This window comes from Castanea sativa, chromosome 3, assembly GCF_040712315.1.
Source record: "Castanea sativa cultivar Marrone di Chiusa Pesio chromosome 3, ASM4071231v1".
NCBI classification, from domain to species: Eukaryota; Viridiplantae; Streptophyta; class Magnoliopsida; order Fagales; family Fagaceae; genus Castanea; species Castanea sativa.
In genome coordinates, this window is record NC_134015.1 from 47,281,623 (window position 1) to 47,305,648 (window position 24,026).

At 34.7% G+C, this 24,026-nt stretch overlaps 2 protein-coding genes across 2 annotated transcripts; one reads left to right on the top strand and one right to left on the bottom strand.

Moving 5' to 3' along the window:
* The first annotated feature begins 295 nt into the window (after positions 1-295).
* LOC142626747 (ubiquitin-ribosomal protein eS31 fusion protein) lies at positions 296-1,053 on the top strand. Its single transcript, XM_075800454.1, has one exon. The coding sequence runs from the start codon at positions 400-402 to the stop codon at positions 868-870; it is 471 nt and encodes a 156-aa protein (XP_075656569.1). The 5' UTR covers positions 296-399; the 3' UTR covers positions 871-1,053.
* A 16,209-nt stretch (positions 1,054-17,262) lies between these two features.
* Positions 17,263-22,389, bottom strand: LOC142627238 (purine permease 3-like). Its single transcript, XM_075801056.1, has 2 exons — positions 21,598-22,389; positions 17,263-18,016 (listed from the first exon to the last, which is right to left on the bottom strand). Exons 1-2 carry the CDS (start codon positions 22,309-22,311, stop codon positions 17,672-17,674), a joined length of 1,059 nt encoding a protein of 352 aa, XP_075657171.1. The 5' UTR covers positions 22,312-22,389; the 3' UTR covers positions 17,263-17,671.
* Positions 22,390-24,026: the final 1,637 nt, after the last annotated feature.

A 24,026-nucleotide genomic window follows, 5' to 3' on the forward strand; every position in this document is an offset into this window, starting at 1 on the left:
CATTACTTATAACTCCTTTGAAAAAAAAAAAAGGAAAATACTATTTTGAAAGTTGTTAAACAGCATATAACACAAAAATCATCCCATACATATGTCCCTAACAACAAGACCACCTATCACATATATGAAAGAGTAAGATAAAACGGCAGCCGTTTTGCATCACCCTATATTAATACAAACAAAAACGCAGCGTTGCACTAGACCCCTAACATACCACTCATGCACCCTCACCGCACCCAATAAAACTCCACAAACCCTAGCAGACCCATCCACCCACCATATATAAACCCCTCTTCATTTCCCACATCCCTTCTCATCCTTTATTTCAGACTCTTTCACAGAGACCCCTTTTGAAGCGGCTGGTTTCTGCGAATCGCAGAACCAACCAACCAAGCAACTATGCAGATCTTCGTGAAGACCCTAACGGGCAAGACCATCACCCTCGAGGTCGAGTCCTCAGACACCATCGACAATGTGAAGGCCAAGATCCAAGACAAGGAAGGAATCCCGCCGGACCAGCAGCGCCTCATCTTCGCCGGAAAGCAGCTGGAGGACGGGCGAACCCTAGCCGACTACAACATCCAGAAGGAGTCGACCCTCCACCTGGTGCTCCGCCTCCGCGGCGGCGCAAAGAAGCGCAAGAAGAAGACCTACACCAAGCCCAAGAAGATCAAGCACAAGCACAAGAAGGTGAAGCTCGCGATCCTTCAGTTCTACAAGGTCGACGATTCCGGAAAGGTCCAGAGGCTTCGTAAGGAGTGCCCTAACTCTGAGTGCGGCGCTGGAACTTTCATGGCCAACCACTTTGACCGTCACTACTGTGGCAAGTGTGGCTTGACCTATGTGTACCAGAAGGCCGGTGGTGATTAGGTTTTATGTTTTGTTTTGTTTTTTTTTTTTGATTTATAATATGTTTTAATTTTGAAATAGCGGATGATGATATGGATCTGAACTACTAGGTTGTTGTGTTTTGTTTTTTTTTTCCCTAAATTTTCTGGATGATTATCGTACTATTATTCGACTTAAAAGTTTAGTTGGGATTTTGCTTGATTATCTGTTTGGTTTTGTGTTTTTAATTTCTCTGTTATTTTAATTTCGTATTGGTTTTGCTATCTTAAATTGCATTTATAGGATTGTGTTGTTCTAATGTGATATTGCACACACAAACAACGTAGGAAAATGAAATTTGATGTGTGGGATACGCTGATATGGATTCACATGATATGATATTTACTATTTAATATCCCGTTCCTAATTGTCAAATTATCGAAGTTGATATTGACTACTCTGTTAATGGGGAGTGACTTTATGTATTGTTTTTTATACGTGAAATTTGTGTAGGATGTGAATTTGTGTTTTTGCATATTGTGGTTCGATTGTTTTGTGAAGTTATCATTTTTGTAGCTTTGGAAAACACTTCTTTGAATAGTTAACTGTGTAGTGTTTGAAATTGTTATGTTAGATCTTGCTTTTATATGAGCTTGTCCTATTGGTCTAGTCACCTTTGGTGTAAATGGCTAGTTATTTTACCTTTTCATTGTCTTATGTGAGGAATTTGGAGGGAGCCAAATTTTCAAAGGCATGGAGAGATGTGTTAATATCAAGTCTACTTTATTATAGTTTTGGTTTGAATGGTGTACTATCATTTGGGTTATCTTGTAATTTGCTAGATTAGATGAATAATTAAAATATAGTTCTGTAATTCTTTAGGAGGCTCTACCATTTTAGCTCTCCTTTTCTTTAATAATTTTTGTTTTTACTTATCAGGAAAAAGAAAAATAGAAAAGGACATCAGCATCCACATCCCCCCCCATCCGAACTTTTTGGGGATTCAGAGGACAAACCCTGTTCATCATTTTAGTTCATTAGGTCAAGACTCAGGGCCTGAAACTCAGGCCTTTATAGATTAACCTCAGGTTCATATTTCATAGATCCTGTTAGATACCCGTAGTTTACATAAAATTCCTGATTAATATATATTGCCAGAGTACTTATCAAATATATACATAGTGCCAGAACATACCTTCTTTTAATCTTATATATTTTCTTTCCAATTTGTGACCAAACTCTATTCTTAAATTTAGTACCTAACAATGTATTGGGCTACATTAATACCCGCTTGAAAGTTAGAAGAACACAAATGTTACAGACCTTAAGCTTAGCACCTAACTTCTTGTAATCACTTGTGTGCATCCCTTTGCAGTCAATTTTCACTAGTGAGCTTCCTTCAACAGCATTCCTAACATCTTTCACCAAGGTTATGTATACTCCATTTTTGCTGCAATGTGAAAGAAGGAAATAAATATTTTGAATTGACCACCAGTAAAAATAATAAAACTTGAGTCATGATGATGCTTATAGACAATAGACTTTGTCCCATAAATAGTGCAACTAGAATCTCTGACATGAAAGCAAGCCTATAATACAGGAGCAACTTGCAGCATACACATTCAAATTCCTAGACACTTCAGATGGTTTAGTATATACAAAGTATGTATAGTGTGACATGGTCATGTTGAATTGAGGAATTCTAAGCCCATATTGAAACTGAGCTTGGCTGTTTGCCTGAGCAAAACATCAACAGATCTGGAACCCAGGTGTTGGGACTGGCTAGAACAATTGGCATGAAAGTGTTTATACCGTGACCCTATTAGAATAGAGAGACATACAGTTTTGATGGGATTTTGCTTGATTATCTGTTTGGTTGTGTTTTTAATTTCTCTGTTATTTTAATTTCCTATTGATTTTGCTATCTTATATTGAATTTATAGGATTGTGTTGTTGTAGTGTGATATTGCGCGCACAAAAAAAGAAGAAAAGGAAAGTGAAAAATTTGATGCAATATGTGTCTTTGTGCTCGTATCTCAATTTAGACATCCAGGTTTTAATCTCCCTATTCCTAATTATCGAATTATCAAAAATGATATTTACTACTTTGTTAATGGAGTGTGAGTTTATGTATTGTTTTTCTATGTGAAATTTGTGTAGAAGATGAAAATGCTATCCGTTATTAACCTAATGGAGGATGTGAATTTGTGTTTTTGCATATTGTGGTTTGATGATGTACTCTGTTATGTGTGAATTTATCATTTTCATAGCTTTGTAAAACACTTATTTGCATTATTAACTGTGTAGTGTATGAAATAGTTTTGTTAGATCTTGCTTTGATATGAGCTTGTCCCATTGGTCTAGTCACTTGGTGTAAATGGCTAGTTAGTACTCAGCTAGTTAGTACCCTACTTAATAACTTTAAATTAGTCATCTTGAATTGGATACTAGCTCATATCAAAGCTAGTATGTGTTGATATGGCCCATATGGGCAATGTTCTTGGTAAATCTGTCTAGTCCCTTCTATGTTAGGGCATATGTGTTGCTCAGGGGCTATTCTAGATTTTATGGCATTAAAGACAATGCTGGCACGTTTTGATAATGTGTCTTGCACATTATAGCACCTCATGACTTCCAAATTAAGGATGTGTTGAAGAGTCCTACTTGTTATTTTGCTCTACTTCACTTGAATTATGATTTAGGATCCTACTCATTAGGTAGAAGATTACGAAGAAGAATCCTTGGAAATTTTGTAGCAGAAGTGGTTAACTTGAATTGGAGTTTGGTTACTGGTCATGGTATTTGATACTTTTGGCACTTCTTTAGCCAGGAGCTTGCATAGTGACTGGAATGTCTTGCTAGACGTTGGTAATTTGCTGATGATTTGAGTAGGATGGCATTAGTTGGATAAGAAACTAGCGAATGTGAAAGCTAAAGCAAGAGGGTGAGTGGAGTCGTATTTTGTGATTGGTATGATGAATTATTTACTAGTGGAGACGACCTATTTTCGTACAGGAACATTTGAAAATAAATATGTTTCAAAATAAATGAATTTCGATTGATGAATTTCTATCAAAATAAATGAATGAATTTCTATCTCCGTTTGAAATCAGCAAGAATCAACCTGATGTGCTAATTCGATTTAAGGAAAGTGAATTCAGGCCATAAACACTGAAATCCGATTTGGGTGTCCGTAATTTTTCTTCAGTTTCCCATTGCTCTTCTTTTACCATATTGTTATTTGTCTTTTTAGCGTAATATGATGGGGCATTCCATGTGTTTGCCTATGTGGCAGAGAAATAATATTTAACACGTCAATAATGTCCAACTTTGAACAACAGGATTAATTTGACACGCACGATTGACACAACTGAAAGTCCCTAAATTGACACAATGTGTAAAGGCTGGGGACTATTTATACAATATACCCTATTTTGTTTTAGTAGTTTCTACTCAAATTAGAATGTTTTTATTATTATTATTTTAAATTACTTATACTAGGGAGTCCTTGTCTTTCAAAAAATGAAAAGGATTGATAATAACATTTATAATAACCTTTAGAGCACTTGCATCAGTGTTTGTATGACAGAAAAGTAACACACTTCAGCCAACCAAATTCAAAATTCACTTAAATCTGTTTTTGGCTACAAATCTAGTTGTAGCCATAAGTTACAACTTTCACTATAAACAACCATCAGTTATAGTTTTCACTATAAGTGTTTGTATGATAGAAAAGTAACACACTTCAACCAACCAAATTCAAAATTCACTTACATCTGTTTTTGGCTACAAATATAGTTGTAGCCATAAGTTACAACTTTCACTATAAACAACCATTAGTTACGGTTTTCACTAAAAACAATTACTATGACTACTGTGGAGGTAAAATAAATAAAATGCGTATTTGGGCCTTGGTTGTTGGTGTAAGTCTGTCCAAGCAGAATCTTTGAGGCCCACAGACCAGTTCATACTATAAGAGGTGAAGGAGTCGTCCGAGGAAGTGTACCTCCTCGGACGGGCCCAATAAAGGTTATGGGATGTACCAAGGGATTTAGAGACAAGATTTCGGAAGATCTATTGGGTAAAGACGTGATCCACGCAGTGGTTAGAAGGAAGAACGTGTGAGAAATATCAGAAGAGAAAAAAGCTGCTACCACTGCATTAAAGACCCTGCACCTACCTCCCTGGCCTCATTAATAGAGAAATGACTTCTGAACAGTAATATTCAGCCTTCCAGCTATTACTTGAAGACTTCAAGAAGGTGGTTGATGTGACAAGTATCTATTGAGAAAATTTGTGTTACACATGGAAGAGGAAGAGGGATATAAGAAGACGGGAGAGGTATGAAGAAGGGGAACCTTTTTTTTGGAAACTAAAAATTGTAATCTTTTGCTTAAAGAAAGAAAGGCAATACAAGTGGTCCTCGGCTTACGTCCGAGGAGAGTTTTTTGTTGTATTTATCTATTATTTGCATAGATCGCAACATTCTAGCCTGTTTATTAACTCTCCAATATCCCTAACCTAGGTTTCAAACTCATACTCTACGAATTTCATTGTATAAGACTCTTTGGGCCTGAGTCCATCTAGGGATTGGACCGGGTACAAATTGTGCACTTACAATTGACGCCGTCTATGGGAAATCTAGTGCTGAGGGAATTGGAACATCATGGCAGGCTTAGGTTCGCATCATGCAGAGTCTCAAGGGTCCTAGCGCGAAGATCAGTTTGAGCGTCGGAGGGATTGAGAGGGAAGTGTGCATACAGTACACTCTGATGCAAGCCATTTGAGTGGCGGAAGCAGAGCCACCCATGAGGAGGATGCTAAGGCCATGTAGAAGGAGATAGACCACCTTAAGAAAAAGTTACGCCGTGTCAAACGTAAGCGAGCTTCACTTCCTTCCAGCCCTTCCTCTAGGTGCTCCTAGGGGAGCAGTTACAGTCCAAGGTCCAAGACTCCCCCTAGCGAAACCTTCTCTTACGAGAAGGATGAGCTTCCAGGTCGTAAGCATAAGAAGTCTCCCTCCAGGAGTTTGGGAAACGATGCTATGAGTCGAGCATTGCACCAGCTCTCCAAATCACCCTTCTCACGCAGGATCAAGAAGGGAAGGCTTCCATGGCGGTTCACCCAGCCGACCTTCACCATTTATAATGGCAAGACAGACCCAGTCGAACACGTGAGCCATTTTAATCAGCGGATGGCGGTACATTCTTAGAACGAAACCTTGATGTGCAAAGTCTTTCCCTCTAGCCTGGGACCTGTTGCTATGAGATGGTTTAACGGACTAAAAGCGGGGTCTGTCAATTCTTTCATGGAACTCACTAGGGCATTCGCGTCTCAATTCATTACATGCAGCAGAGTCCCTCGGCCTTTGGACTCATTGTTATCCATGGCCATGAGGGAGGGTGAGACTTTGAAAGCGTATTCTGACAGATACTGGAAAATGTTTAATGAAATCGACAGTGATTTTGACAAAGTGGTGATTAACACTTTCAAAGTGGGCCTCCCAATTGATCACGATTTAAGGAAATCTCTGACCAAAAAGCTCATGCGGAGTGTACGTCGCCTCATGGATCTCATCGACGAGTATAAAAGGGTTGAGGAAGATCAACAACAAGGTAAGGGTAAGGCGAAGGTTATCCCTCAGGAGAGAAGGGATTTCAGGTCGGACAGGTACCATAACAATAAGCCGAGGAGAGATTTCTCTGGGCAATCTGGTTCATCCACTCCTCAAGTAGTTAAAACTGTATTCGGAGAACCAGTGCACCAATTGCTGGAGAAAGTCCGCAAGGAACCCTACTTCAAGTGGCCCAGTAAGATGGCGGGGGACCCTACGAAACGGAATCAAAACCTCTTTTGCCAGTATCATTAGGATGTGGGTCATACTACCGAGAATTGTCGGACCCTTTGGAACCATTTAGAGCAGCTTGTTAGTGAGGGAAAATTGAAGCAGCACCTGTATCAACCCAACGGACAAGGAAATTAATCGGGTTCAAAAAATCAGAAGAACAACTCATCTCGACCGCCCTTAGGAACGATTAATGTCATCTTTGCTGCACCTGGCAGGACTGGTTCCTGTCCTACAAGGGTGATGGTGGTGTCACATTCTCAGGCCGAGGAGTCTGGCTCGAGGCCGAAGAGGATCAAAGAGAGTACGCCTATTTTGGGATTCTTTAATGAGGATAAGGTTGAGACTATTCAACATCATGACGATGCCCTGGTGGTCACATTGAGGATAGGGAATTATGACGTCAGGAGGGTGATGGTCGATCAGTGTAGTGGTGCGGATATTATGTACCTTAACTTATTCAAGGGGCTTAAGTTAGAGCTAGAGGATCTCACTCCCTATGATTCGCAGTTGATAAGCTTTGAAGGGAAGACTGTCATACCAAAGGGACAAATTCGTTTGCCCGTACAGTCGGGCCTAGAAACAGTTGATGTAGATTTCATTGTGGTTGACGCATATTCTCCATACACGGCCATCGTTGCAAGGCCTTGGCTGTATGCTTTGGGTGCTGTCTCCTCAACTTTACATGTTAAAGTGAAATTTCCCTTGGGTGGATTGATTGAAGAAATTCTTGGGAGCCAATCAGTAGCAAGGCAATGCATATCGGCCGCAGTGCTGCATCAAGCCGAATCAGAATCCTCGACCTCGGCTGTGGAAGACTTATAGCAATTAACAACTCTGGATGCGCCCGGTGCGGTGACAGTAGAGAAGGCCACGTGTGAAGAGTTGGAAAGATTTCTCATAAATGATGACCTCGAAAGATTCTTTCAAGTTGGGATACCGCTACCACATCAAGAGATGATGGAATTAGTGATGTTTTTGAAAAACAATATCGATGTATTTGCATGGGATCCCTACGAGGCTCCGGGGGTTGGCCCAAGTTTCATTTTCCATCATTTGAACGTCAATCCTGCCGTTATTCTCAAGAGGTAACCACCTCGGCGTTCTTCGAAAAAACATGCCGAGGCTGTCAAGGAAGAGGTGCTCAAGCTCAAAAGGGCTGGGGCTATTAAAGAAGTTTTCTACCTAGAATGGTTGGCGCACACTGTCGTAGTAAAAAAGAAGAGAAAAAAGTAGAGAGTATGTGTGGACTTCACAGACCTGAAAAAAGCCTGCCCAAAAGATTCGTTCCCGATGCCTCGCATCAATCAGCTAGTGGATGCTACAGTTGGGCATCCTCGGATGAGTTTTTTGGATGCCTTCCAAGGTTATCACCAAATACCTTTGGCGTTGGGTGATCAGGAGAAGACTGCTTTCATTACTCCTATGGGGAATTATCACTATAAAGTGATGCCATTCGGTTTGAAAAATGCAGGGGCTACTTACCAAAGGATGATGACCAGGATGTTCGAATCGCAGCTTGGGAAGACTATTGAGGTATATGTGGATGAAATGGTAGTGAAGAGTAAGACAGTACCTATGCATGTGAAAGATTTGGACAGCACCTTTCAAACACTTAGGTAGTACAAGCTACGCCTTAACGCCTCAAAATGTTCTTTTGGGGTGGGCTCTGGAAAGTTCCTAGGCTACATGGTGACTCATAGAGGAATAGAGGTAAATCCGGCACAGGTCAGAGCCATTTAGGGCTTGCAACCACCTCGGAATCCGAAGGAAGTTAAAAAATTGACCGGGATGACTACTACTCTCAGCAGGTTTATCTCTTGGTCCGCTGATAGGTGTAGACCTTTTTTCCAATTGCTGAATAAGTGGAAGGGATTCCAATGGTCCGAGGAGTGCGCTTTAGCTTTTCAGCAACTTAAGGAATATCTTTCCCGGCCACCCATCATGTCTCGGCCGGAGGTTGAGGAAGTCTTGTTTGCATACCTAGCTGTAGCTATCCATGCAGTCAGCTTGGTTTTGATACGGGACGATAGTGGAGTACAAAGACTGGTCTATTATGTTAGCAAATCTTTGAATGAAGCTGAGGTGTGTTATTTGCCTTTGGAGAAGGCGATTTTCCTCTCCAAAACAAAACCCAATACTTATTTTTTTTAACCCGATACATATCTTTAAAAATAAACAAAACTCAATAGACACAAACACAAACTCAGCACGCAAGTTCACTCCTCTCTTCACGCTGCCCCTTCATTCCTTTCTCAGAGCATCCCTCTTCTCTCAGTCTAGCTCTCTCTGTTCATAGCCTTTGCTGGTCAAGTCTTGACCTCTAAAGCTTGGTACGTTTTTGTAATCCTATTTGGTTCTAGAGAACATGTTGATTTCATAAGATTTTGTTTCTCTCTTTTCATTGTCAAGTCAAGCTATTTATAGATTACGAAAATTACAAAAAAGATTGCTTAGAGTTTTGGGTCTTACGGAATTACTAATTTTCTGTTCCAATTTTGTTTTAGGCCCTCTTGTTTTGTTAGGGTTTTTTTAGCAATTTAGTTTTGATTTTTTGTTTGCTTTGTGATGAATATGTGTTTTTCATTCTGCTATGCATGTTTAATTTTCATTTTTTTTTAGTTGGTTCTGTTATGGTTTTATGGTGAGATTTAAGTTTTGTTGTAATTGGTTTTGTTATGGTTTGATGTGTTGTTGAATCCATAAATCAGACTCATCAGACTTTGGTTCTCTACCATTTGATTTGCAAATTTTAGGTTTGGTTAGAAAATCTGCAATCAACATTCGGCAAAAGGGTATATTACCGCTGTTTTACAGCTTAGGTATTACATGAACTGACAAAGCTTTTTGGGCTTCGTCTCTTGGCATTTTAAAGAATGGTTAGTGATGTTTTTATTTTAATTTTAGGTTTTCCCTTTTACCTCTTCTCCTTATTTGGAGTAAATTTGTGGTTGTTTTAAAAAACCAAAAGAGCCTTACATTATTATTGCTCATTGAGAGCCTTAATAAGGGGCAGAGAGAGTCAGAGAGGGAGAGAAAAATTTGAGGGACTTTATAATCAGACCAGAACTTCTCCGAAAACATTACGAGTGAGTTTTTAATTTTGTTCTATTGTTTTTGGCTGTTAAGTATGATTCAGGGTTACGTTTGGGGGTGTTTCTCTTTTAGTCTCCCTTTGTCTGTCTCTTTACAGTTACTATGCTGTGTGTGTGTCTATTTCTGTGACTAATGATTCATTTGCTTTCTATACATATAAAAGCTGTTTATTTTTATATAGATGGTGAACCTGTGTCTTTCATTGAGTCATAAAATTTAGTGTTTGTCTTATACACTTGGCACAATTCTGGATGTCAGTGGCAGTTAATTATTGCCCTCTTATGGGTTAGATTTGGTTTTAATTAAGGTTTTGATTTATAATTAGTTTCTAGAAGGCTTTTCTGTTACTTCTTCTTTGTTTACTGCATTTCCAAAGGGGCTATTTATTTAGTTTGAAAGAAAATGTTTTCTTTTTTGGTTGTTTTATTGTTTTGATAATTATTGAATTTTGTTTTGGTGTTCTTAGGTACCCAAAACAATTTGATTAGACTATTATGGGGTTAGCCTTGAAATCAGACTCATGATTTGAGTTTTTCACTAAGATAGTGCTTAGTGATGATGGTACACACTGAGCTGAAACGTAACAAATTCGATTGTGCCTTTTATTGCAACTATCATTGCCCCTGGTGAGTGAGAGTTTGAGTCTAAATTTCCAAATGTTTGATTTTTTTTTTCTTCACAAAGTTATGATATTTTTCATCGTTTTTTATTATGTCAATTATTTAATTTAAAAGAGATTGCATTAAACGACATCATTGGATTATTTTATTTTTTTTATAAGGTGTAGGAGTGGTGGTTAAAGTAGGGGTAGAGGTGGAGATGAAAGAGTATGAGTATGAACAATTAGTTAAAACCCTTGAAATGTTTGGAAACAACATTGCATTTGCCTTCAAGCATTATATCTTTCTTTTCTTTTTGTTTTTTTCTTTGTTTTTTAAATATTAACATAAATTTGTTGATCTTGGGACTAAAGGATATTAGAGTCAGAGCAGTAAGACACCAAGCTATAAGCCTATAACTACCTTAAAGTGATTACAGTCCATTGTAGTCACAGGCCTGCACAAGAAGATTGGGAATGGTGGAAGGCACTTGGAATTATGATGAAAGTAAAGAATTGCAGAATTGGAAAGACAAGATAACATTGGTATGGATGCAGCAAGAACTAACTCATTTGAACGTGAACAACACAACTCCTATTTAAAAATAAAATAAAAGAAAAGAAAAATCTGTTTTATCACTACATTGTTAACATCAAAAGCTGAGCAACAGAGTTCTGTTATGCTATATTGGTAGTTCTATCAATAACAAGTTGTGCAATGTGATATTGGTATCACTATTTTTTACTTTTTTTGGTACCCTTGCAACTTCTTGAAACATACAAATATATATGCATTATTTAATCACACATCCCTACATTGTGCAATGCTTGAATGAATTTTTTAGAAGTTTTCTACTTTTATTTGTTGTTGGCCAGAATTTGTGACTTCTTAAAAATAAATGGCAAATATAGTAGGCACCCCAAGGTTTTTTCCCTTTGAACTCACACCCTTTTAATTTTCATTATTAAATACCCATCTTTTTACATATTATCTGCATCCTTATTTATTTATTTAGGGTTGTTTTTTTTGTTTGGAAGACCACACAGATTTTGACTTTTTTCCCTTTTTGGAGTGTTTTTTTGTTTGGAAGACTGCACAAATTTTGACAACACTACCAAGCCACAAAGCCTTTGTGAACTGCACTCACGCATGCCTTTAGTTTTGGTTTGGCATAAACTTGAAACAAATGCCATAAATATCTAGATTTGTGGCTTTTGTATTCTTAATGTTTGAATAAAACCATATGGTACAATTCAAACATGTTTCACATAAGCTTTTGAGGTCTCAGGTCATGTTGTATTTATATATGGCAAAAGATAATACCATTTTCCACCTTAGCACAATTTGTACTAGTATACTTTTTAAGTCATTGGATAATGAGATGTGGAGAATAAAAGGGTTTTTGCTAAATTTGTTTATTTTTGTTTGTGTTGTTAGGAAGTGGAAGGATACTGTGGATGAATGGGTGAAGTTGAATCAACCTGGGGAACACACATCCTCTGGTTTAATGGGTAACACTGTTTGTACTATTTGGAATGAATTTAATTTTAGTTTCTCTTTTGAGTAAGTAACCGAGTGCAGATTGCATTATAGAAAGTAAGTTAAAATTGGTAATTGTTGTTGTTGGAAGCTAATGGAGACTCACCTCAGCAAAAAGTTACTCAAAATGGTTATCATCAGGTTGAAGAAATCTTTTATTTTTTGTAGGAACAGTTTGTTTAGGTGTTGCACGGTTTCCCAGTTAAATTCAAACACTTACTGCATTTGTCATTGCAGTTCAAACATTGTTATATTTTGATTTGAAGGACAATTAATTGGGGAATGTAACATATAGCATCTAAGGAACTATATTTAAGTTTTGTTCTTTGTTTTTGTGATTTTTGAGCCAACTAATTTGCTTTGTCTGGGAGAAAAAAACTATTGCAAAATGGGTTTTGTTTTAGAGGTTTCAAATATTCTGTCTTTTGTAGGTTCCTGATTTTGCTTACTCTCCAAATCCACACAGTGAGTAGTAGAATCAGATTCCAAGTTCAACTTTTGAGCTTTGTGTCAGTGTGTTTTTGTTTGGAGTTTGAATGATCCAACTTGCTTGCACAGATGGGAGTGGGTCAGATAAGAATAATTCTGAATACGAGCCAAAGCCGAAAGTTATTCCTCAGAAAGAAGCTCCTCCTCCTAGAGCAGCACTTGTATCTGCCTCGGCACATCAAAATGTATGAATACCAAATTAAGAGTCTCTAGCTCCAATGTTTGGTTGATTATCATTTGGAGTAAGAAAATTAGTTTTTGAAGGAATTGTTTCCAAAATATGAGAAACTAAACTCAATTGCATCAAATAGTTTAGTTTAGCTCAATTGAATGGAAGGTGTAAGTTTTCTTATGATGCTCCCTAATAGTATGAAGTTTGAGATATTTATCTCATTTTAATGATTTTGTGTGTAATATTTTGATAGTTTCATCATAATTACATGTTTCATCTTATATCAGAGCCAATTTAGCTTTTAACAATTGAAATTAGAGAAATGTTTAAACCTGAACATGTTAACATTTGATTTAAAACAATCCCGTGCATCGCAGGGGTTAGCGACTAGTTTATTTTATATTACTATTTAAGGAATTTCTCCTATTTATATTCCTACTTTTAGATGCCTAAAGTATCCTCAAATCCGCCGGTTTAGAAAGTTTAAATAATAGAGTTACACATATAAAAACTTCTAAATTTTAGTTAATTAGAAAAAAAAAAAAAAACAGTTTCTTCTACCTACGTATTGTAAGCTTGTAATAGTCCTAGCTTTAGAAAGGAAACAAAACAAAAAAATAAAAATAAAAAAACAAAAAATGGTAAATTACGAATTTAGTCCATATCCTTTTCACTGTAAGTATTTTGTGATTGGTATGATGAATTATTTAATAGTGGTGAGACGGCGTATTTTAGTACAGGAACATTTCGAAATAAATATGTTTCTTCTGAAGTAGAGTTAATGTATTTTATCAATGGTATGTTTTGTAGATCAACAAATAAAAGAACAGCATAGAATTGAGAATAAAGAGGTCATGACGCAATGGATTAAAATGAATTTCGATGTTTGAAATTTTAAAAATGAAGGAATAGCAAATATATATAAAATTTGAGGTTAAATTGAATATTCAAACCTTTAACTTGGCCTAAAATTTAATGTTATCCATTTATATTCAACTTCGTCCAATTCAGCCTTCTAACACTGAATTTTATTTTATTATGTTCTTCCTTTAGTTTTTGTTAAAATTACACTGATAGTGTCTATTAAAATCACTTGTTTGATCAAATTCCCCACTGAAACCTTGTTTCTTGACCAAATACTTTCTTTCTTTCCTTTGGACGTTGAGTTCACAAGATTTCAGATTCATATTTGGTGGTGAGGTAGAAATCAAGATGCCAAAGATTTTGGGTATAGAGGTCACAACCTTGCAGAAGATTATTCCAGTTGGGTTGATGTTCTTTTGTCCAATTTAAAGCCACCCCATCTTTGATTTTCACTAACGCACAAAACCCACTTCTCAAAATCTCCTTTTTCTTCTGAATGCTATTCGTTCACTTTGTGCTTTTGCATTGCCCTTGTTGTCAAAATTTTTTTTTTTCCTGCTAGTAATTCACCTGGGTAGTTCCAAAGTGATTTGGGCATCTAACAGATGCTTTGGTGGCAAATAAATGGATTTCTATCTCCATTTGAAATCAGCAAAGGATTCACTCGCTGTGCTAATTCGATTGAAGGAAAGTGAACTCAGGCCATAAACACTGAAATCCGATTTGGGTATCCTTAATTTTTTCTTCAGTTTCCCATTGTTCTTCTATTACCATTTTGTTATTTGATTTTTTTGTTAATGCAAATGCCATGTGTTTGCCTACGTGGCAGAGAAATAAAATTTTACATGTCAACAATGTCTCTTAACAACAGGGGTTAAATTGACACAATTGAAAGATCAAGACTAAATTGACACAATGTGTAAAGGTTATGGACTATTTATATAATTATCCTATTTTGTTTTAGTAGTTTTTACTCAAATTAGAATGTTTTTCTTTTTTAAATTGCTTTTCTTTGATAGTTGGGAGTCATAATCTTTCAAAATAAAATGGATTGATAATAACATTTATAACAACCTTTAGAGCACTCATATCAGCGCTTTAATAGAAAAAGTAACACTTTGTAGCTAATCAAATCCAAAATTCACCTCCCTATATATATGTATGTGTGTGTTTCTCAAAAAAAAAAAAAAAAAAAAAAACCCAAAATTCACCTACATCAATTTATGCAAAGTTGTGTAAAAATACAAAGTTGTTACATTAATTGTGTAAATTTATACTAACATTATTTATTTTGTATTTAGTTTTTTATTATTTCTTTACATATCCCGAGGATGAAGGAAGTGAGTAGATGATGATTGTTGCGAGTGAAGCAAGAGAAATTTTTTTTTAAAAAATCAATAAAAAATGATATTTTAATGAAATGTAGTGAAAAATAGATATTTTTTTTTTTGAAACCATGTAAAATAGATAATTTGATATGAGATATTTCACTGTTTTGAGACATGGATATGTAAAATAGAAAAAAAGTAGATTCTTATGCTAAAAAAAACATAAATTTTTGGATGAGCTGGTGCGAATGTTCTTACGTAATCAATCAAATAGATAGAGATATTGGATTTAGAAAACTTTTGATCAATTACATAGAGATTAAGAAAATTTACTAAAGAAAAATGATTTTATTGATCTGAATGAAACTGAGATAATTACATGTATTTATAATACCACTAAGTAACTAAACTAAGCCCAAGACTAACTTAACTGATCTAACTAACTGATCTAACAAACTCCCTAACTAACCAACAGATATTTACAATTAAGTCAGTCACGTGTAGGTCACATGTCGACTAACTAAAACTATACTACATGTAGTCTTTGTATTTAAGCTACTTGTCGTTGTCCTCTGTTTCATCTTTACTGCTGCCTGGACTTCTGGATTCATGAAATTCATTCAGCTTCTCTAATTTCTTTAACTTCTGATAGAGATATTGTAAAATAATTTGCAGTCGTAGAAACATTTACACTTTGTATCATTGGTCATTAAGAAGTAAGAACTACTCTACTGCCAATGACCACCTGCAACGATATTTATGAAGTTCTTGCGGCATTGTATGTTGCTATGACATTAACCCATGCCTTTGTAAGGTCAGATGTTTTTCTTTGGGTTCAAGTCGGATTGTCGGGTCCAAGCCAATTTTGCCAAGTCTAACAAGTATGTTGCGAACTTGTAGTATTTCTTTCTCTCTTTTTCTTCTTCTTTTATTTGTGGGAAAAATTAACGGATATTCTAAAGGTATTAGTTTATAAAATATTTTTGTAATTTTTCATGGAAAATGAAAAAGATATTAAGCTAGATAATTTATGTAAATGTGGAATGACCTAATTCTAAAGTGACCATCAAGAGTCTTATAGCTTAATTGACACTCTCCCATGCACAAAGTACTTAGAGGGGGTCTAAGGAGAGTGAAATACTTCGAGTTGCATATTGTAATTATCTTAGAAAAAAAAAAAAGTTTCCAAAGTGAACGAACAAACTTAAAATGTTACCTTAACAAAGTAAAAAATATTAATAAATTTCTTACAATTGACAAGAGTGTAAAATTTTACCTTTTGAATAGGACTGCCTTATTCCAACTTTGATTGTCCTTTGCGAGACTTCTAGGTTGAGTTGGAGGATTGCAAAATTTCATAAGGGAGATGTTTACTATAGAAACCATGATAGAAGGGTATCCTACCAAAGTTCATGGGCTCACACTTTTGTAATAAATAAAAAAAAGGATAAATTCCATTAAGCTACCTTGTGGTTTGGGCTAGTACTAACCAAATTCAAAACATTTCAAAACTGACTAACTTAGTCCTTAAAAAAAACTTATCCCTAAACGGACCAAACGTTGTTACTAATTCTCTCTTCTCTCCCGCCCCATCTCTCTTCTCTCTCCTTTGTCCCTCTTTCTCCATCTAACCTAACACTGGCCATTGATACACCTAGAAAAACCTACAAGAACCTTAAAATAATCCTAAAGTACAAAAAAAAAAAAAACAACACAACAACCTGAAAATACCAATCATCTTTAAATCTCGAAAAATAGAACCAAAATCTCACTTAAAGTGCCCTAGAAAGGCTAAAAAAGAGCACATAAAAATCTCATTCAAAACCCAAAAATCCCATTGTAAACCCCAATTGAAATCTCTTGAAAAACCCAATAAAAACTCCAAAAAAATCAACAAAAATCCTAGCCAAACAACACATAGAATATCAACACAAATAGCACTCAAGAACATTGAGTGACTAAGAAACTAGAAAAAACACACCACGAGATCGTCGTCATCATCCTATGAAGAACACTTTCCAAATTCGAAATCCAAAGCCCATGTCACGATCCATAACGTCACCACAAAGACGAGGAGAGAGTTTATTGATGGCAAGATCTAGATTGAAGCACGATTCCGATGTGAGATAGAGAGAGGGACGAGAGTTCGTTGATAGCACTGATGACATCAAATTTGTAATGGGAATTGGGATGGTCCTAGCGTGGTGGTGTTGCTGATGCCGAATTCATTGGTGACCACTGACCCGGGCTTGGTTAGAGAGAAAGGGAGAAGAGAGAGAGAAGAGATATTTTGTGAGAGAGGGAGGGACATGAGACAGAAGAAGAAGAAGAAGAGAGAAAGAGCAAATAATAAGTAATGGTGTTAGGTTCATTTAGGGATCGACCAAGTTGTCTTTAGAGATCAATTTGGTTAGTTTTGAAATATTTTGGACCTGATTTGAATTAGCCTAAATATCAAAGTAGTTTAATGAAATTTACCATAAAATAAATGAAGAACAAGAATTTGTTTCATCAAATTTGAGTGAATGGACATAATACACATTTACAAACAAGCAACCACACTGAAAACAAAACCAACATGCAACAATGCAAGCATTCATCATGTATTCTTAAATCAAAAGAAGAGTATAACAATTTCCAACTACAGCACAAAGCTTTGAGATGCATTGTATATATTCTTCATCTTGATCCTATTAGCCACTCTTGCTCTCACATGAATTTGCATATTAGATAAACAAATAGGACGTCCCGAATATCACCTTCGAAATTTTCCACATGCAAGCCAAATTTAGAGTTTTTTTCCCCAGTGATATTATCGGATTCAAGTGAAGCGAAGCCATGCTTAAATACCTTCAAACTTCGAGCATATCCTACTATATGTGAAAAATCAAGAAATAAACTAGTTTTGTTATCATGGGCTGAGAATATTTAGAGGTACTTGTTTCTCTATCAGATTCTGCTTCTTTTTCTTGTTATCTTTTATCTCACCATAAAAGTATGAAACAAACCCCCACAGAGAAAGTGCAAGAGCAACTCCTTTTTCTGCTTGAAATTTTTCTCTGTAGAAAATAACGGCTAGGATCTCTATCACTGGGAGATGAACCGCAATTACAATTCCAGATAGCAAAGACGAAGCACAAAAGATGATTCCCGCTGCTCCCATGTAGAAACACTGCCAAAGAATTGCACTAAACACTATCACCACGTAGTACTTTGTTTCCCCGAGCTCAAATGCCCTCGCTTCTCTTGGAATTGCCTACAGAATAATAGAATTCACACCGCATGAAATATTCGTAGCTACAATATTATGAAATTAACTCGTTAATATATCACTTGGGTTGGATTTAAACCACATGTTGTGATATACCATCACTGTTTCTTTACATAGCATACAAGCCACAACTCTAGATAATGTTTTATTAGGAGAATCTATTATGTTTCTAGCATCCAAATTTTCAAGAATGTGATGTTTGAGAATGTAATTATGTTCACGTTTAGCTTAATTAGGAATTTGATCCAGTTGAGCAGCCGCCACTAACTAACTACCTCCGTACACAACTATAGATCCATTCTTCATACATGATGCAACTTCACAACCTTCACATTGAGCTGTCTCGCACTCATGAACACTGATCGTAATTGATCAATCACTATTGAAATTTCTAGGTACATATCTCTATATTTGAGTTATTCCTAAGAATTTTAAAGGAATTATTTATTTCTTCTAATAATATTTTTAGGCTTATAAACCTCTCTTCTTTTTCTTTTTCTTTTTTCTTTTTTCTTTTTTCTTTTTTTGAAAAAGCATATAGACACTCATGGAAAAGGTTTTAAGTGGAAGGCATAATGGTGCTTTTAATTTCTAATTAAATATCAATATAAAAAGCCCACCGAAGTAAAGCCCTTTTTAGAATCTTATAGTATTGATGACATAGTGATTTTTTTACAAGTAGTAGTGCCACCATTGACCCGTGATAATCAAAGCATATTGGACAAATATTTAAGTATGGAAAAATATTACTCATACATGATACATTAGACTGTTCATGTAAAACTTCTACATAAAGAGGTCTCAGTGCCACTCATTAAAGGAAAAACATTGTCTCACATTAGACAACTCATGTAAGACTTTCTACATAAAGAGGCGGCAGTGCCACTCATTAGAAACGCCAAACTAGGGGGAATTTAAAAAATTGCAGCACCAACCAAACCAACCACGCTTACACCGGGCTGATCGCTTCAGGCAATGGTCGGCAGACTATTTTTGCACATGCAATGCTGCTGATGCAGACATTGGCAGGGGGTTTCAAAAATCAATAAAAACCCTCCAAAGGGTGAGCTTAGTGATTCTTAAGGTCACATGATATCCATGAGATCTTGGGTTCAAAACCTCTTGTGAACATCTTAGAACCACCTCTATGAGATTTCTCTCTCTAATAACCTAGTGCGTATCGGATGGGGGGAATGTGTACACCTGAGGGAATAGTCAGATAGTCGAAGAGGTTTAGACACCCTCGTTTGTCAAAAAAAAAAAGATAAAAATCACATTGATTACCTACCTCTCTCTCTCTCTCAAAAAGAGAGAGAGAGAGCGAGAGAGAGAGAGAGAGAGGTAGGTGGTCATAAAAAAAAAAAAAAAGAGTAAACGGGTTACCCAATATAATTCACGTAGTTTGCTTAATAAACAGTTGTATTGGGTTGACACAGACACAATTCATTTCAATTTGTTTAATAAATTGTTGTATTTTTGTTTACACATACAAAACTCATTCCAATCCATTTTAATAATAAGACCTAAAATAATTAACATATTTTTATATTTTGTAAGCACATAAATTACAATTATTAACAAATAAATTCTATTTTGTAATAGCATTAATTAATAGAAGTACAAACATCATTCAATCTAAAAGGTTTTGTTTTAACCTAACAAAATTCCACCCAAATTTACAAATACACAATTTGAAGAAAAATAAAATGAAATAAGCTTTTATTTATTTTTCTTTGTTTAGAATAAAAAGGTTAGAATTTTTATACTTTCAATGATGAAATTTTCAATATTACCAATAAATTATTTTAATTGCTTAATTCCATATATAAAATTAAAATTTTATTGAATAAAAATGACATTTATTTACATAAATTATGAGAAATTACATTTTACTCCTCTAAACTATACTACTTTTTAAGCTTATACCCCTAAACTACGAGAATGCATACTTTACTCCCTAAACTATTACCCAAGTAACAATTGCCCCCTAATCTATTATTCGTGTAACATTTTACACCCCATTCCATGGGTAATAGTTTTGTGAAATTAGTGTGCATTCTCATAGTATACGAGGTGTAGAAGGGAGAATAGTTTAGGAGGTAAAATGTGCATTCTCATAACTTATAAAGATAAATGTAAAATGGGTCATAATTTAGGGGGCTAAAGTGTAATTTCTCTAATAAATTAAATATTCTCGTATCAAAACCAGTCAACCCAATAATGATCTGAGTTTTTTTTTTAATTTTTTATTTATGGGATTTGAGTTATTTTAGGTTGTAGGAAATACAAAATTAACCCATTTTTCTAATCAATTTGCATCAAGTCAACCTACTTTGGCATAAATTTATTTAGAGTAAACATTAAATAGCAAAAATAAAAACATGTCATATTTATATTAGTGGATTAAGTTATATATTGTCACCCTTTACGAAGAAACGAAGAAATTTGAATATGAAATTATTTTTTTCTATTTTTTAGTGGCGGTAGTCAACTGATTACACATATCAAGAATAATGTTAGGATACTAACAAAACTCACAATTTTGCAACAATTTTTCCAAATGATATGTTGTGAATGGTGAAGTTATAAACCAATCACTTTTACTTCACTGTTCATAAATCATAGCATAGACAAATCGTGACAAAAATTATGAGTTTTATCGTGACACTTGCATTAATATTCTCCTGTACATTCCAACCCTTGGAGCACGGAGGTGATTTCCATTTTTGGGGAACTCGTTGTGTTGACGTGAAAGAGAGGTCCCTGACCCATGGAACACCTCTAAGGTTTATAAGCACAGAATTCCAGAAAAGTTTTAATATTGGAAAAAGTCAAAAAGTAGTGATAGGAGTTGGCATTACAGTAGAAAAAGAATAATAGTCTTTTTAAGGCTTTGGTCAGTGTATACCTTAAGGTATTTATTAATAATTTATTTTAACAAATTTTTTATAAAAAATTGAAAAAATCAACAAAAAAAATAACAACTCTTTCATAAAAGTTTTTAAAATTAGTTTAGTAATAAATGCCTAAGAGCATATGTTAATAAAATCTTTTTTTTTTAATCATAGGATAGTAAATTGTAATATTATTGTCATTTTAAAAAATTAACTTTTTGAAGCCAAGTGTATAAGACAATTTTTGTTAAAAAAAAGTATAAGACAATTTCTGTTGTTGTTATTTCTTTGATGGATGTGTGTGTATATATATATATATATTATATTAACATGGGATGAATACTTAAATTTTTTTTTTTTTTTTTATGTTTTTCTTTTGCTGAAATGTAATGAATACTTAATTATTATGCCAAAGAAATTTCTGACATAATCCAAAGTTAAAAATATAGAAAATTAACTTGTCCTACACTTTAATAATAGAAGTAGAAGAAAAAAACACCCTAGTCCTATTCTCAAAAAATATTGGTCAACGAAAATAATTAGGCCAGCGAAGAGAGAGGCCAAAGATGTAAAATCCACTATAATACCATTATAAATTATGAATTATTCTAAAATTTTAAACTATTAAAAGAATGATAAATTCAATTATTTAACTAAAATTCTATCACATACCTCGAAGTCTTTGTTAATCAGCATCCCTATGGTGCAAAAAATAGTTGCAAACAAACTCATCACCATCTGAATCTCCATCACCAATGAATAAGTGATGACCTGCTTGGCCTTCTTGTAGTTCAATTCCACCAACGGCAACACAAACCCATATAGTGCTGAAGCACCTAGTGTCATGAAAAACCCAGCAAAGTACTCCTTGTTTGATTCACCGTTAGGACGATCATTGCTCGTATGTAAAGCCAAAACACCAGCTCCAATGGTGAGCAAAACCACTGCGTTGATGGAATAGGAAGTGAACTTTTGCTTCACTAAAAGGAAAGCAAAGGCAGCAGTGAAACCAAGCTGTGAGGCAATGATTAAAGCAGTTGTTGAGACGGGAAGGCGAGCCACGCCATAGGCGTAGAGATAGTCATCAAGGCCTGTGATGATTCCTATAACTGCGGAGGCAATGAACAACGGTGGTTTCATGAAGAAAAGCTTGGAGCTTGAGCCTTGTTTGGCTCGGCGGTGAAAGTATGTGATTATGAGAAGGAAGAGAATAATAGGCCAGCCACCAGTTTCAAGCCAACTTGAGAGCCAAACTCTTTTTCCGCCATGGATGAAGTAAAGTCGCATTATTAGAGGGCCGCCACAATTGCCTATAAATAATAGGATGCAGTTTAGTATGAGAAGAACTATGTTCATGGTGGGGTTTCTTTGAGCTTCTAGTTCCATGATTGTAGAACTCTCTTTCTCGCTCTCCGCGCGTGTTTGTCTCTAATCTCTTGTACAATAATAAATAATAGAGAAGAGGTGAAAAAGCAGACAAAAGACATGTCAACAATCTACGAATTTTAAAGGGGGCAATATATTTGGATATTTGAGTATATATTTTTGAGACCTACTAATGGCTTAGTTCATCTGTTAATAAACTATTTTTAAAAAGTTTATTTATTATTTTTATTAAAAATATAAAAAATTGTAAAAAATCAGTTACATTTTTATTTTTACATAAAATGTTTTTTAAAATATTTACTAAACTAATTCTTTAAAATATCCATTAACTTTTCCCTTTATTTTTATATGTGGGTTATTTAAAAAATGCACGTGACCATCTTCGACCACAATTTAACAAGTTGGTTTTGTTCAGTGTGACCATCTACATGTTTAGCTAAAAAAGAGTGATTATATATATCAAGTAATAAATTTAGAGATAAGGTTAATTTCATAACATATTAAAGTGATTGACTAGTGACTAGCCAACATTTATTCCCTATTTTTAATGGGACTCGTCATTTTTTTTTCCTATTACTTATAATGAATCATTTCAATGTGAAATTAGGTATTTCTTAGTATTATTGATATATCTACCATGATTAATTAGGATTGAAGAGTTATTGGTACAAAAAAGAAACGACTATGATGTGTGGCTAACAACAATTCAAGATTCCCTTGGGGCTTCTTACTGTTAGGTGATGACTAGTCGTCCGACTAAAGCAAGATTGTGGTCCATTCTTGGGATATTATCGGTTGTTTGTGCTAGCTAGAAAAGCTTTCGGAAAGTTAAAATAATAATCATAATGCTTGTCCTTGTCATTATTTAGGGACTTTCAGATTTTTAAGACTTTCACCATCTCTGTATGTTAAAAATATTAAATATTAAAAAAAGAACGTTCAAAATTTTTAATTTATTTGTAACATTACCTTCCTACTATATCGATATGTATTGACTTTCATTCTTTTTAAAATTGATATGGATTTAGATATGATAGAATGTTTTCACTCCATCTTTAATTTCCGTCAGATATTTAATCATGAAACTCATAGAATTGTTGTCGAGATTATTGAGATTGAGAAAAAAGAGAGAGCAATTATAGAGCATAAATAGAATTAATGTAGAATTGGCAAAGTCCACAACACAAAAATTTGAGTGTATTTTTATTATGTTGAACTATATATGACAATGGAACCTAATATTATAATGAGATGGGTACGTCATCATCATCACGGATCTTCTTTTTGTTCTTTTCCGTAATTTTTTAAAATTACTTTAGTGACTTTTTCTTCTTTTCTTCTCAATTATTATAGTATTTTTGTACAATGATGCATAGACTAATGTAGATATATTTTGGATTGATTGGAAAATTTAAACCATTATTGTTTGTGACATTCAAAATTTCTATTTTTTTGGAATGAAATTTTTTTAGAATTTAGGCGAAATTGAGTATGGTTTTCATTCAAGCAGATCGATGGATATGGTTTAATTTTTATTGTCAAATAATTTTTGATATTTTTATGAAATTTTCCTAATTTTAGAAGTTATTTTTTAATCTCCTTAATTGTAGATGTTTTTAGTACTTTCTTAATCTAATTGGAGGTTTTTTTATTTTTATTTTTATTCTTTATGGCACTAAATCAATTAGAATATGTTTTTAAGAATAATTTTACTT

Coding starts and splice junctions, on each gene's coding strand:
- LOC142627238 (XM_075801056.1), bottom strand. CDS start 22,311: ATGGAACTAGAAGCTCAAAGAAACCCCACCATGAACATAGTTCTTCTC. Junction 18,017..21,597: donor TGATTAACAAAGACTTCGAG/GTATGTGATAGA, acceptor ATTATTCTGTAG/GCAATTCCAAGAGAAGCGAG.
- LOC142626747 (XM_075800454.1), top strand. CDS start 400: ATGCAGATCTTCGTGAAGACCCTAACGGGCAAGACCATCACCCTCGAG.